Here is a 16,018-nt window from a genome sequence, read left to right as displayed (position 1 = left end):
TGTTTCCCATTCTGAGAATCAGCTCTGTTTGTAAACACACCTGACCTCTTTCACAAGCTGTTTTCTGCAGTGAAAATAACAAATCAAAAGTTTTTATTGGTCAATTATTGCTTAAGCATGCGTGTCGACTTCACTACGAGGCATGTACATAAAATTAATGTCTAAATCTTTAATCTGAATTTTTATAAATAATCATGCTAATCATGATTGGGCCATTTGACACCATCACATCTGGACAAAAAACGTTTCTCTTATAGAAAATGTTATAAAGGCTGTGTGGAAGTTCCTCAAACCATATGCATTATAGTGCTGTGAGATACAGCAAGTTTTGGTATTGATCTGATATCAAATACAGTCCCAGGACTGCTGATGCCAGTACACATGTGCACATATACACATACTTTTAACATAAGAAGGGCAGCTTTGTTGGGGAGATTATGGAGTGTGTCATGACTTATTAAATTAATCATAATTATTTTGCAATATCTGAACATATTTTAATGATCCCTAACTCACTGGGATTTTTACATTACACTTAAATTAGTTAACACGACAAAAAACACCTTTTTGGAGATCTGGCGTGTAAATATGCCTGAAAGTCAGAAATTGACCCATTTCTGTTGTTTAAATGTGCAAAAGACTATTAACATGCGACAGTCAACACAAAAAGGTTCAGACAGTTTTCATAGTGTGTTTTCATTCAGTGGGCTACAGACTGAACTTGGAGGATAGAAATAAAGTATTGATCGTACGTTGCTATTATTGATCCGATACCAATACCTGCATTGGTATTGATACTATCGACTGCTGTGTTCTTTCTAAACGCCAGCAGAGAAAAACTCCTGTAGATCACATTATAAAAGAATATATGTAAGTAACCACAGAGAAAACTGTGGGGTCCTTTTATTTTGAGAGAAGATGAGTAAAGTCAAAGTAAAAGTTTTCGAAATTTATTAGGCGGGTAAAGGTTCAAATTAAGATGGCTGCTGTGTCTCTTCCTCTGTTTAGTGAGCCAAACGGACAAAGGTCACTGCACCCAAGCAGTAAACACTTTTATCATGAGTCACACAAACAGAATATTAATATGATTGGTTAAAAAGTTGGGGTGTAGCTGTGGTTTATACTTGGCTTTTCCCTTATTTGGGATTTGGTCTGGCTCTCGCTCATCATACATCTCCTGCAGTGGGCATCTCCCTGTGGAGAGATGGAGAGAAAACCCCTCCCTACACACACACCAGAGTTTACAGCCTCGAGTACTTTTCCAGGGCACCCTGACTCCAGTCTGCACACGAGTGTGTATTCTGCTGCACACCCTGCACAATGCACAAATAGAGTAAAAGAAATCAATTCCAACAAAACACTAATTTGATTCATGCTATGCAGTTTGAAGCATAAGCTGTGTCGTTTTGGTCATGTTAGTGTTTTGGAGCCAGAAGTTTGCATACTTGGACAACATGATGGAGTGCTAATTTAGCAGCTCATTCTAGTTACCTTGATTCACAAGCTGTCTTCATAAACGGTGTCAGTGCAACAGGCACACATAAAAGCTATTTAGTGCTAAAGATTAGACTAATATGACACTAAGATGTATAACAATATAAGTATTTCCCCAAAATAAAGCACAAACCTCTACACCACCCAGAAATTTTGTTAATATAACCACAAATTCAGCTCAGGGTACAATTTAAGAAAAAAAAATATTATTGACCATTTTGAAAATAGACTCAAAATTTTGACATAAAAGTCAAAATGTGGAGATTACACTTGTTCTTTCAAGACAAACTGCCACGGTTATTAGTGAAATCGTATTTCAGAATCGGTTTTAATAAGGAAATAATTTCTCTTTCATCACATAAACACAGTGTGGTGATAAATTAAAAAGATTGTGCACGAAGATGCACCTGGTCAGATGGATAAACCACACAAACTTGGAAGAGTGGATTGTACAAAATGAAATGGATGGTAAAGGACAGATGAAAGGCTTTCAGTGGTCAAAGCCTCGTGCTATAAAGAGGATCTATGAGAAAATGACCACTTGAATAGTGACCACGGTAAGGAACCTTATTGTTGATGTGTCTCAATTACTAGTTTAAAGTCTCCTTCAGTACAATATAATGTTTGTTTTTTATATTTTGTCTGTCATGTTAGGTCTCATAGTATTCTCTACTCAAACTCCAGAAAGATTTAAATGTTACCTGTGGGTTGACTCTTCAAATGTGTGTGTGTGTGTGTTTATTTACCCACAAATATTTACTGTTGGTTCTGCAGTTTGTAAATATTTAATCTAAAGTCTGTGTTCTCCTAAGGCAGATGTTTTTACCATTGCTATCTTTGCCCTGTTTATTTCCCCTTGTTTCACCCCATCTCCTGTCACTTCTCGTACGCAGTGTCCTTGGATTCCTCCCAGTTGCCTTTATATGTTTCCCATTCTCAGAATCAGCTGTTTATAAACAGGCCTGACCTCTTTCATGAGCTGTTTCCTGCAGTGAAAATAACAAAATATAACGGTTTCTTTTACATGTTTAACCCTGGAGAACCCATGGGGTCAGAGCCGACCCCACTGGTTTACTAGGGAAACCATGGGGTCAAATTTGACCCCATGGGTTCTCCAGGGTTAAGTATGCATTACAATGTGTTATCTTCTTTACTACTTTTAATTAGCATAGCATAAAATCCAAGGTAAGGTCCAAAGATAGTATTTTTCTAACTAATTTGGCCATCAAAAACTATTCTATACAGGCCAAGCAGTTTAGAGGCTGATTTGGTTTGTTTTATCAGACTGTATATAAAAGATGGACATGGATTTCAGGTCTGAAACATGAAACCACTGAAAATGTCCTAAATCTGCATTTTTTGTTTTTGTCCTCTGCATGTAGGTGGAGGGTTTACATTTTTCCTACACATTTCCTGTAGCTTCTCTCTGACAAGCAGAAGCTGAATTTCTTGCTCATAGGGGGTCACATGATCGTTGGGTTTTTCTCTGTATCTATTATTGTACGATCTACTGCACAATATAAACCGCCTTGAGGTGACTGCTGTTGTGATTTGGTGCTATATAAATAAAATTGAATTGAATTGAATTGTGTTAAATACACTTGAGAAATCAAAGAAAGTGATCCTTAATGTGTAGGTATTGCTATCAAGGGGGAATTAAGGCCTCTAGATTAGATTAGATTAGATTAGATTAGATTAGATTCTATAGAACTTTATTAACCCCTTAGCAGTCCTATTAGTCCCCTAAACCATCCAATGTCCCGTGGGCGGTACGTCCGACTGCTAACAGTTTAATCCCTCGGATGGGTTCCTCCAGGAAATTCCAGTTGCAGAATATCGAGAGAAGTTCCATGTTACAGAGTTAGAATATAAATATAAATAGAGGGGGATGTAAATGCATGTAAATGGTCCAGTCATCCACTTTCAGATTTGGCACGTCTGTGAATTGCACGGATGTTTTCACCTGTGGTCTTCAGCAGGCTGAGACTATTTTCTCCAGTACCATCATCACAGTGATGTTAGGGAAACAGGTCAATAAAGTTCTGATGGTAACTGTGGTACAGGAACCAGACAGGATGTTTTGCACAACACCAGTTTTCACCCCAAGGTTTTGAGGACATGTTCTATTCAGCTGTCTGTAAACTTAAGCCCCATCTACAGCCTGACACTGAAACAGGAGAAGAAACCAGTGCTGTGAAACTCATCCTGGTTTTTACACTGAAAAAGTCACAAGCATCTCAGTTTAGCAACTATCAACTGTTACATCACATCTGATGAAAGTTGAGTCATTTCTCCTTACTTTTGATTCATAGCACTGTAATATAAACTGGATCACACAATGGTTCATGCGTGATAATAAATTGGTACAATACAGTCACTCTACCCTAAATATGTTGTCAGAGACTGGGTGGGTATTACAGTTTTTTACAGTCGCTAACAAGCGCCTACCCATACTTCAGATACTTTTTCTAAACTCTTAACACAGACCCACACCTACAAAACACAATTGGCCAAATGGATAATATCCTTCCCAAAAATACACTCTGTTAAATATATACTAACTCCTCATTTCAAAATTAGAACACATCTTTCTCTGCACACACTAACTGTACAAAAACACTATAAATCTGACTCAAAATGAAATTAGTCTGTCAAAGAATAACACTTGTCTTCACTTCACAAGGTACATGCAGTCAATCAAAGTACACCAGGTGTCAAAATACTGGCTATTATTGACATTACAAAAACTGCATAGACTTTTATGTTTCAGTTTTACAGGTATGTGCATGCGAAACATGCAATCCACCATTTTGACACCAGAAATGTCTTGGTTGGTAACTGCATGTCCACATGTACAGTAATGTTCACATTCAAAAGCATTCCAGTAAAAAGCAAACAAGTTTCTGTGTCTTTACTGTTTACTACAGGAGGTACAGTAGAAACACGGTATGATAGGACAGAGAAAGTGTCACAGTATTGCTTACAGTGAACAAAATATCCATGGAACACACAAGAGCATTCTGAACAAAAAAACAACAGCAAAAAGCCAAGATAAAAAGGGGGGGAGGGGGGCTAAAAAAAGGCAAAAAAGTTGCATCTAATCTCTGCGATCTTCAGGGTTAGGCCACATGTTTTCATCAACATCACATCTGATGTCAGCCAAGTCGATGCACCTGGGATAAAACCGCCTGGTATGTCGGATCCACCCTTGGCAATCGTCAACTGTGATGTCCCTGGAGCCAGCATCCATGGCTTCAAGGAGGGACATCTGGTCATGTGGCTGATGGTCATAAACCTTCCACCGCCATGCAGAAAAGAACTCCTCTATGGGGTTGAGGAAAGGTGAATAGGGTGGAAGGAAGAGACTCACCAGTCTTGGGTGGACTTCAAACCATGTTGTTATTGCTTGCGAGTGATGGAAAGCCACATTGTCCCAGGTAATTACAAAGGTCCTCATGTTTTCACCCTCCTGACCCTGCTCTGGAACCAGGCGCTGGTGGAGATCATTGAGAAAGGCAAGCAAGCGCTCTGTATTATAGGGTCCAACCTGACATTTGTGAAGGAGTAATCCTGCATTTGCAATTGCTGCACACATGGTAATGTTTGCCCCTCTCTGTCCTGGCACATCAACTGTGGCCCTTTTACCAATCACATTCCGTCCACGTCGACGCCTTTTGGCCAGATTGAATCCTGCCTCATCGATGTATATGAATTCATGAGGGGCCTGGTTGGCCTCCAATTCCATAACTCTCTGAAACAAAGTTTATGTAAGTCATGTTAGTACTGTATACCATACTGTACTGTAACCTAGTATTGTGTAGGTTACCTACTTGCAAAGTGCAAAGCTTATAGAACTGGACATTGGATTGAATATACACTGTACCTGGACATATTGTCGTCGTAGCTCCTTGACCCTCTCACTGTTCCTCTCAAAGGGAACAGTGTAGAGCTGCTTCATCCGCACTCTATGTTTGGACAATGTCCGCGAAATGGTTGTGAGGCTGATTCTATCGATATTGTCGAATATCTCATGGTCCGCCACAATTCTGGTTTGTATTTCACGCAGTTTTATTGCATTATTTGCAGTAACCATTTCCACAATGGCAAGCTCCTGATCATTACTGAGGAGCTTTCCTCTTCCCCCAGAGGGTGGAAGACGTTGCATTCTTTAGAAAGACAGACAATTCAACATATGCATTACTGTATGACCATATTGACATGTCAAGTGAGAATAGGAACAATCCATGTAAAATGCAATACTTACCTGTTGGTTTGTTGAAAGGTGCGTATAATGGAGGCAACCGTTGACCGCCTCAAATTGGGCTGCACTCTTTCACCAGCCTCTCTTAGTGAAAGACCATGGTTGATTACATGGTCAATGATAGTGGCACGGATTTCATCACTGACTACTGTTCTTGCAGCCCTTGGAATGCCACCACCACGCATTCTTACACCTATACCTTGCCCTCTCCTTGGGCCTGCTCTTCTCTCTGGGCCCCTTGCTCTTACTCCTCCTCGACCAGACATTACAGTGTTTGTCTTTTTTTTGTTTCCAAAAACATCACTCCTCAAGGTCTTGCCTTATGAACCCCACTGAGTCTAAGCCAGAATGGAAGAAGGTGTGGTTGGCCCAATTTACCCAACATAAATCAGCTGTGTGTCAATTATTCAATTGTTTGTTTGTTTACAGCTGAGATATATTTTTGATATTGATATTGTTTTTGTACTGATATCATTGCAGGGGCAGAGGTTTTTATACTGTATCTACGGTTTGGAATATTGTTTTTGCTATTGTGGGATGTTGTGTGTTAACATTCGTAGATACTACAAGAACAGTCCATAGTTTTGTTGGGAGGTATAACTTGTCTGTTAAGAAAATGTAAGCATTGTGGAAATGTGTTCACTGACTGCATATTGGGTGAACACGACATGAAATGTGTGAATGGTATGGCCACAACAGACCGATCCTGTGCTAATTGTGTTTAGAGTTTTGCAAATGTGACAACTGTTTGGACAAACGCTTGTTAGCGACTGTAAAAAACTGTAAAAGGTAAATAGGATTATAAATTGTATCAATAATGCAAAATATTGTATCAACTATTGTAACTGAATTCCTTGGAAATGTTAAATACAGAGTTAAAAAGTTTTGTATTTACTAATTAGATTGTGTAAAACGTCATTCTGACTTAACTCTGCTTTTAAGTCAGTTTAGTTTTAGGTCGTTTCCAAAGTGGATTTTCTTGTTTCAGTTTAGTTTTTATTGTTTGAAATGTTTTTGTTTTACTTTATTAGTTTCTGTGTTTATTTTGTTCTTTATCATTTATTATTTATTATTAGTTTTATTATTGGATGAAGAGTTCAGTACAGCCATTACGTCTTGAAAACAGTTGACTGCAGTCTTTTATCTAAAGTCTCAATGAACACATTTAAAGCCTCATTAGGCAAGTTGTGATTAAATCCTTACCAAACTAACACATGGTAAAACTAAAAATATTCCCTATATTTATTTTTTATTTTATTTTGCTTTTTTAGTTCTCCAATCTTACAAAATTGTTTCAGTTAATTACATTTTCAGAAATGTCAAAAGTCTAGTCTAGTTCTTATTTTTATTTTAGTTAATTAATATGTTTTTTCACATTACAAGTTTATTCACATAAAAAAAAAAATCATTATTATGATGATTACTGGTGGCCATTTTGAAAAGAAAACTTAAATGAAAGACCAATTAACTAGTGCAAATGATAGAGCCAGTGTGACACGCGCACACACACACACACACACACACACAGTGCAAGGACTTTTTTAGTCTTAAGATGTTCACTGTTCATCGACCTGCAATTCACTTTTTCTTTAAATTGAAGTATCTGAGAGGAAACAACTTTGAGACAGCAAAAATCACTTTAAAAAAATTCAATGAAAGTAAATATCCTGAGTGACGCAAGCGTTAATTTGAATGCTGCTGTTGGACTTTAACACCTGTGGCAGACTTTAAATTCTGCCGCTGCTGCAGTTCACAAACAGAATTTCACTTTGCATTTGGATGCGTTTTTCATAACAGCTTGCCAGTTCATGAGAACGTGAGTACTAATTACATTTATTTAAGTTATTTATTAGCACACATAACCTCATTCTGAGTGGTTCTCTGGCAAGTGGAAGGATATTAACAAAATAAAGGGATTTTTGCCTTCCAGTAGAACTGCTAACGAGCTGGATCTGGAATTTGGGTGCGCTTCAGGTTTGGTGGTGGGTTGTTGGATCCACTGCCAGTAGTCCAGTGGATCACTCCTCAGGCAAATCCTTCGCTCCACACTCAGCCGAGTCTATCACACTTGATCTGCCGGCCAGCACTGCAAATTTACCTCTCAGCCAATCATATGCCAACTTGGCCTGACCTGGCTCCATGTCTTTGGGCAAAGTGTTTTTGTTCTGGCATGCAATGTTAGTCTCACAACAGATAAAATGTTGTTATCTGTAGCTTTAGCTGAGAACAGTCTGAACCGATTACAACAGCGTGACTCTTAGTGAAAGACTCAGGGTTTCAAATGGACCTGCCAGGAGTCCCGACTTATCACCCAAAGCAATGCAAAAAATGGCTGAGGAGATGCCAAACTATCTGGCAGCAGAAACCCTTTCAGAAAATATGACAAAACCAACTAGTGAACAAAAAATATTTGGATTTCAAAACCCAAAAACAAAGAGTGTTATTGAAAGATGAGGTGATGCAACACAATGCTGCATGTGCTGTCCATAATTTTTTAACACGTGTTTCTGGCATGAAAATCAATTTTCTATTTTTTTTTTTACATAAAACATTTCTCAGTCTTTTAAATATGGTACATTTACTATTTTCAGTTAAGCATAGAGTTTAAATGGTATTCACTCTGCTTTCATTAAATTGTACACAGCTTCCCAGCTGTTTTGGAAATGGATTTGAACTATTGTTACAAATACAGTGAAAAGATTAAAAGATTTTTTCATATACAGGATAATATGTTTAAATTGAGCTTAAGCTTAGTTTGGTTTCAGCACACCCTTTTTCATCTATAACAGCTTCAACTCTTCTAGGAAGACTTTCCACCATGTTTGAAGTGCTTTTATGGTAATTTATATCCAATCTTCCAGAAATGCATTTGTCAGACACTGACTTGCAGTATCTGCTCTAATTCAACCCAAAGATGTTTTATCAGAAAAATAATCCCACAAATTTCAACTTTAGTATATTTCATAGCTATGCATTTTTGGGTACAAAACTAAAGTTACGAAATATGTGTTGCTGTCTAAAAGAAAATATGGAGCTAAATGAAAATCCTTCTCTCTCCCACCTTTCAGTCTGTGACTGCAGCCATGCTCTTTTTTTCAACCCCACCTCCTCTCTGCCTGATCCTCCTTCTGTCATACATCTCCCCTGTTCTCTCCTGTCAAACTGGGAACAACAGCGAGTGCGAGTCTGCTCCCTTTGTACCAGGTCACAACCTGGTGGGGGAGGGATTCGACTTGGTCACCTTGAGACGAAAAGGAGCCTATGTGGTTGATGTGAGGACCTACATGACTCCAGATGGCGACTGTACTCTCTGTACCAACCCCCTTCAAGGCAACAGGCTGCAGAAAGTAAAATAAATAATTCTGTGCAGTGAGTTAAACATGGCTTACACATAGCATGTACTTATTAATCATGGTATTCTGTCTTCTATTTTCAGGTGCCAGTCTCTGTAGTGGACTGGCGTGCATTCAGCCAGTGCAGCACTCCGGTTGACAGCAGTGTACACGACAATGTTGGGTATAGTATTATAACATGTTATAATTACTAAAAGACTAACAGCCTTCGTGTCTTTTTTGTAACACAGACTTGTGCCTCACCATAAAAGCTGGCATCAAATTTGCCATGGACAAATAAAATAATGTAACAATATTCTTCTGGATCCTAATTTGTCTTTAATATCTTTAATAAAGTGTAAAAGCTAAATGTCCCATTAACATCCTCTGTTGATTTGTGAATAGTTTGAACTGTTTGAAGAAATCAGTAGTGAAATTTAACAGAGATCCCTTCCTTTGCATTGTATCCACAGCTCAGTGATGAAGGTATGAAACATATTACACCTATTATTGACATACAATTAATACTTTAGTCAATTAAATAATAAAACACAGCACTAAAGAAAACATGAAATCTTAAATAATTCATATCTCAATATATTTAATTTCACCCAATGCTAAAACGTATCTGTTGTTAAATGAAAAATATACTTTTCTTTTAATAATGTGATCAGGAATCCATGACAAATGAGATACAGCATCTGAACAAAGGAACCTAGAAAAAAAAGAAGTGATTATGTTACGTTCCCCTAATTGATGTAACTTATAATGTATGTAATGCAGGCTATGCTTGATCACGATGGCCTAAATTTGAATATAGTTCTGGGTGATCGCTTGTTTGTGGGAGGAACACGTTCCGAAGCATTTAAATTTGCTGTAGCCAGGGCTGAAGAGGATCGGTACACCTTCAGTGTACATGGCATCACCTGCAAATATTATAGGTAGGCTCTGAAAATAAGTTCCTGTCAGCTAGTTTGTTTCAGTTAAGATAAGTACCTAATTAGTCTCTTTGTGTCTAGTTTCCGTGTAGCAAGCAGACCACCTTTAAGCCCAGAGTTCAAGAGGGATGTGGACAATCTGCCAAGTCACTACAATTCCTCCACCAGCGATCAGTATGACAGACTGATAAAAACCTATGGCACACACTACATCCACAAGGTTAAGACACACACACACACACACACACACACACACACACACACACACACACACACACACACACACACACACACACTTTTTTTTAAAGATAACAATATACCAAATTGCAGGTTTTCCTTGGGGGCCAACTAAGGAGAATCACAGCTGCACGAACCTGTTTGTCCACCCTGAACAAGCTCAACTCACATGAGGTACATGTACATGAAGCAGATGTGCCTGCCCACAGACTGCACACACTCCACTTACACACATTAGGTTACCACTGCCATGAAAGACCCGGTGCGCACAGATTTACAGTGATGGCAGTTTCATGAAAATCCTCTGTGTCTAGTCGATGATTAAACTAAATTGTTTAAATTACATTTAATCATTGTGGAATTTCACATCCAACAAATCCAACTATGAATAGTGGTGCACATTGAAAACAATGCAAGCTCAATAATAATGGATTTTAGTTCTGTATGTAATTGTTCTTTGCCCTCAGTAACCTCATTAAAAAATCTTATTCTAAATAAAGTATAAGTAGATCAGTTAGACCTTCAGTTAGATGATCTTTTCAAGACAAAATATACTGCATTCTGTCATATAACATGCTGAGTATGATGAAGGAAAAAACATCTTCTGCTATAAAACAAGATAAACTGGATCAGATCAAAACATAAATGTCTTTAATTTTCTGCATTGCTTCCTGACTGAAGAATTGTAAAATTTATTATGTCTATAGTTAAATATCTACTATTTTACCAAAAATCTTCTTCTAGCTGCCAATGATAAGTGGTGGAGAAAACCATTATTTTAGGAAAAGCAGCAATAAAATACCAAAATATAGCTATTAAATATGCATGGCATTTGTGTTTCTCTCTTTCAGGTTCACGCCTGTTTATCGAAGGGATTTTCGGTTGGCTTGGGGAAGGAAAAATTATATAGTGTTGAACAGTCTTGTATGAAGGTCCTACAAAACCAGGATTACACTACTAGGTATGGTGCTGGTCTCCATCAACACCACACTGAGGTGATAGGAGGCAATGATTGGTCAGGGGATTTTGCCCTCAATGCTGATGACTCCGTGGGCTTCAGAAACTGGCTGAACAGCTTGAAGAATCTCCCAGATACTCTTTCGTACTCCCTTCTGGCACTGTATGAGCTGATGCCAACTGAGGCAAAAAAGGAGGGGGTAAAGACTGCCTTGAATGAGTACTTATTTGATAACATCGCGTTTTCCTTAGAAAAAAACCCAACTTGTGAGGACCTTGCTAACCTGGATACAAAGTGCTGTCCTATAAAGCATAAGAGGGGAGTACTGGTTGTGAACAAAATTCAAGCCTGGGATCTGTCGGGAGACACTTGGGGTACGTCTGACAGGTGAGTAAGCTGAGGTCAGGATCTGAAAGTTGATAGTACATTTTTAAATTCTCAGAATACCAGGACATCTTGAGTTGTTTCCTTATCCAAAACCAGGATAATTAAATTCACAGTTTGTGTCCCTGCAGAAGGACTGGCCTGTATCCCACCTCAGTGGGCTCACATCTCATGTGCTACCCACTGCTTTGGCACGATGCTTTGCCCTAATAATATGCCCTAATAAATATAGGAAAGTACAAGGAGCATCATTTTGGTTCAGTTTCAGGAATTCAGCTACTTGAATCATTGTTAAAATCATCTGTAATATATATATATGTACTGAGATTGTAGATTACATTTGTGTAACTATAGTCACCAGGGGCAATCCTGTACTGTTTGTCAGGAGCATTTGGGGCTAAAATAGATAAATGATCTACACAGCTTGAATTGGTAGTTATATCCAGTCTATGTAAGCTTGGTCAGTTTAACAAACATTTTATGAGGAGATGGCAGTTACAGTGAATTTACAGTGGTTAGACAGTGATTAGTAAGCAACAGAGCCACTATGACTGAGCTTCTGAGAGTGAGTGGATTTAAGAAAGTAGGTGACTGTTGCTGTTTGTCATGCACCTGCACAAGGAAAGTCAATGTGTGCTACCACTTTCCTCTTCCAGTCTGGAAAGAGATAACTGTAATTTTGTCAGCTGTTCATGTAAAGTCAGGTTGTTGAATGAAGCAATTAAAAATGTTTACATGTACAGTCACTGCAGATTTCTGTGCACAAGTCTTAGCTGTGGATCGCTGTATGTGTTCATGTGTCCTTCAAGTACGCCAGTGTCTTTAAAGTGCAAAGGCATGCAGGTTACCTGAACTATACGTTTTCTGTTGGTGCATCAAAATGGCATTTTACCCAGTGATGTTGAGGTTCCCCATTCAAGGCGATTCAGTCTTAGGTATTGATTTGGTCATCTTACCCACTCATCATTGTCTGCACCAAAGCTTCTATCGCCACATGCAAACCCACATGGAAAAGATGTATATAAATCTTCTAAAGTTTGTATCTGTCTTGTGTGAAACTTGTATGAAAAGCATACAAGAGTGAAAACAGACATAAGATCCCTTAAAAAATCATATAAATGAAACTTGTATACTTACTAGAACAATATATGAAAGTGGCCACTTTCATGAGTAAATCACATAAGCCTTATATGATGTGATTCTAATTACAGTGTTCTATCGCCCACCTAAAGATAATGACTTTCCTACTTAATACTAGCTGTGTATCAAAAGATTTATTAGAATTGAGAGCATACAAACAAGATGTGAACTTTCATTATACAGAACTTTATTTAATGTGATGGATGTGCTAGAGCACAGGCACACAGCTCTTAAATGTTTGGCTCAATTTGGGAAAGGTCTTAAATTGTTTTCCACAGAAAGTCTTGTTCTGTATTTTGTTTTCATGTTTGTTAGAGCAGAACCACTTTTGCATAAGTATGTGGTGGCCAAAGGCATCAGTCTTGACAGCAGGCTTAGCCAACGCAGGGTTTTAAGTGCACAGTACTATCCAGAAATCTGCCAGGGTCTTTTGAGCACATTCAACTTTTAGAAACCTATCTCAGGCGATCTCAATCAGGCTATCCTGGTCAGCCACTGATAACAAAGTAGGCATGGCCTTGAATACGTGACACATCCAGTCATTTGACCCTTCCGTTTCTGGAAAGTATTGGCATAACTACGCCACCAGCTCCTCAAGGTGCATGTTACAGTTGTGCTTCACACTGTGTGAGTGTGAGATAATTTAAGCACAGAACATCATGCAGCATGGGAAAGACTTCTGTGTTGTTTGTGTCCATGGAGTTCGTCCAAAGGTTTAAATTCTTTATCAGGGCCTCAACTTTATCCTGAACATTGAATATGGTTGCAGAAACACCTTGTAATCCGAGACGGAGCTCGTTCAGACAAGAAAATGTATAAGCCACAGATAAGCCAGGCACGTAAGGTACTCTTCATTATGCAAATGTTCAGGCAGCTCAGAGGGATAGTTACAGAAGAAAATTTAAGTTCATCCCTCAGCTCAAAGAAATGGGTCAGCACTTTCTTGATAGCCAGTGAACCTCTCTGTGCAGTAATAAAGTCTCATGTTCCCTGCTTATTTGTTGCATTGGAGCCTGGCTTTCACAAAGTTAACCATTTTTACAGTGGTGTCCAAAACATGTTTCAGATGGACGGGTATTCAAGGACTGCCTTTTATCACCTAAGAAGCATCGCTAAAATCATACGAGTTTCATAACTTGACACTCCAGAGGTTCTTGTCCGTGCATTTGTGTCTTCACACATTAATTATTGTAACGCTGTCCTTTCTGGGCTACCAAAGAAAAGTTTTTGACGTTTACAGATGGTACAAAATGCAGCTGCTCACATTTTAACCAAAACTGGGAAATATGAGCACATTACTCCGGTACTGAAATCTCTTACTGGGTGCCTTGTCAGGTTTAAGCAGATTTTAAGGTCCCGTTGCTCACCTACAAGGCTTTAAATGGTTTGGCACCCTCATATCTCTCTGAACTTGGCACCTCTATGTTCCTTCCCATGCTCTCCAATCTCAATACTCTGGCCTTCTAAAGTTTCCTAAAGCCAGGAGAAAAACTGTTGGGACCATGCTTCTTCTTTTTTCAAAGCTAAGTTAAAGACCCACTTGTTCACCCTATTCTATGTGTCATAATGCAGATGAATAACGGCTCAAACCATACAGCCAAAGCAACCCAGCAGTTTATTAAAGCGAAAAAGTGGAATATTCTTGAACGGCTAAGTTGGTCAAGTAATCTCAACCTAAGTGAGCATTTCACTTCAGACAGACTAAACTTTGGACACAAAGACCCACAAACAAACTGCAACTGAAATCTGCTGCTGTAAAGGCCTGGAAGAGCATTAAAAAGAAGGAAATCCTGTATCTGGTGATGTCAACCAAGTATTAGAAACAAATATTTTATCTTGAGTTATTTAATTTGTCTACTTACTTTTGAGCCCCTGAAATGAAGGGATTGTGTTAACAACATGCTTTAGTTTCTCACATTTTTCTGCAATCTTTTTATTCAGATTCTGCATCTCAGTTGTTTCATTTAAAGTTTATTGTGGTAATGTACAGAACCAAAAATGGAAAAGGGCTGTCTTTTTCTAAATATTTATGGATCTAACTGTACCTTATTACCTTGCTGCTAGCTGCTTCTTGATTGCTTTGGCATATTAAAATTTTTTTTAACCCAAATGGTTTGTTAGCTTTCTCTTTTCTTTATCGCCTGTTCTACTCTGCCCTCTTCATGCCTGTGAACTTCTTGCACAGGATGCTTCACAATGCTAAAAGCATTTCCTTCAAGCAGTAATATTTAATCAACTTGTCCTCTTTGTTTCTTTACTTCTTCACAGCTATGTTGTATTAAAGATTGATTCCGTCAGAGGCAGGACTGAAATGATCGAGTCAAACTACCCTACTTGGACTGGTGACTATTTGCTCGGCACGGTCAGTAAACTTTTTTAAGGAAGATTAAACCTGTTTTTCATATTTGTGTCTTTTTATCCTATAATTATTTCTTTCTGTATATTTAATTGTCAAAAATATCTTATTGTCAGATGTCTGGGTCTATGACCCAGATATTTTAGCTTATTTTCTATTTGATTCGTTCTTTGGGTTTTAATGATTTAAGTTTTATACATTTTAGTCTTGAGTTTACTTCTTGTTGTGTCTCCAAGTTTATATTCATATTCTGGTTTATTTTGTTCTTGTCAACTAGGCCCCTTTTGTGTCTTTGTCTCTCATGAGAGTCTGTCATGTCATCTGTCTTTACGTCTTCCTCTGTGTGTGTGTGTTCAGGTCTCTCACTTTCTCACTCTCGGTATGGGATTTTCCAATTAAAATCAATTTTTAGCTTAAATAACACAATATTTATTAAATCCTGAATCAATTTTTAAATCTAAATGTGTTTTGCCAGAAATGCCAGAATCTCAGGTTAAAACTCACAAAACTATTTCAACAACCACCAAACAGCTAAAACAGTGAGAGCGGGTAAACGGATTCTGCACAAAGATGTAAACACAAAGCGTGGACCAGACACATCAGAATCTGTGAGATGTCTTTTTCTCACCCAACAGACTCCTGTTTTATTTTGACAGTCACTCTTCCTGTGTTCAGTGTGAAGTGGGCTTTTGAGTCTTACAGTTTTTTCTGATTGCTTACAGTTTTTTCTGAATGCTTAAACCCTAACTGTGATTCCTGTAGCACAATCTCTAAAACTATTCAGACTTATAGCAAAACCACTCGCTGGGTTTGCGCAACTAAAAGCACAAAAACTGCTTTGCACTCAGTTTGCAATTTTGTAACACACACTTTGCAAAACTGTAGGCACAATTCACTGCACAACACTCAATTACCAAA

General features: G+C 38.2%; 2 protein-coding genes across 2 annotated transcripts in view; one reads left to right on the top strand and one right to left on the bottom strand.

The window, feature by feature from the left end:
* Positions 1–3,911: 3,911 nt before the first annotated feature.
* On the bottom strand, positions 3,912–7,086 carry LOC121812229. Its single transcript, XM_042213738.1, has 2 exons — positions 5,378–7,086; positions 3,912–5,245 (listed from the first exon to the last, which is right to left on the bottom strand). Exons 1-2 carry the CDS (start codon positions 5,657–5,659, stop codon positions 4,592–4,594), a joined length of 936 nt encoding a protein of 311 aa, XP_042069672.1. The 5' UTR covers positions 5,660–7,086; the 3' UTR covers positions 3,912–4,591.
* A 377-nt stretch (positions 7,087–7,463) lies between these two features.
* Positions 7,464–16,018, top strand: part of LOC102313944 (perforin-1) — a 10,447-nt gene continuing 1,892 nt past the window's right edge. The window contains exons 1-9 of the mRNA XM_042213739.1: positions 7,464–7,571; positions 8,824–9,102; positions 9,192–9,271; positions 9,561–9,573; positions 9,871–10,028; positions 10,107–10,245; positions 10,356–10,436; positions 11,114–11,607; positions 15,013–15,106. Of these exons, the coding sequence (XP_042069673.1) occupies positions 8,839–9,102; positions 9,192–9,271; positions 9,561–9,573; positions 9,871–10,028; positions 10,107–10,245; positions 10,356–10,436; positions 11,114–11,607; positions 15,013–15,106 (1,323 nt within the window). The 5' untranslated portion in view covers positions 7,464–7,571; positions 8,824–8,838. The remainder of the gene's footprint in view (positions 7,572–8,823; positions 9,103–9,191; positions 9,272–9,560; positions 9,574–9,870; positions 10,029–10,106; positions 10,246–10,355; positions 10,437–11,113; positions 11,608–15,012; positions 15,107–16,018) is intronic.

This window comes from Haplochromis burtoni, unplaced genomic scaffold (genome assembly GCF_018398535.1).
Source record: "Haplochromis burtoni strain Fernald_Lab_line unplaced genomic scaffold, NCSU_Asbu1 Contig_475, whole genome shotgun sequence".
NCBI classification, from domain to species: domain Eukaryota; kingdom Metazoa; phylum Chordata; class Actinopteri; order Cichliformes; family Cichlidae; genus Haplochromis; species Haplochromis burtoni.
The sequence above is the reverse complement of the archived record's forward strand: the minus strand, read 5'-3'. Positions and strand labels throughout refer to the sequence as shown.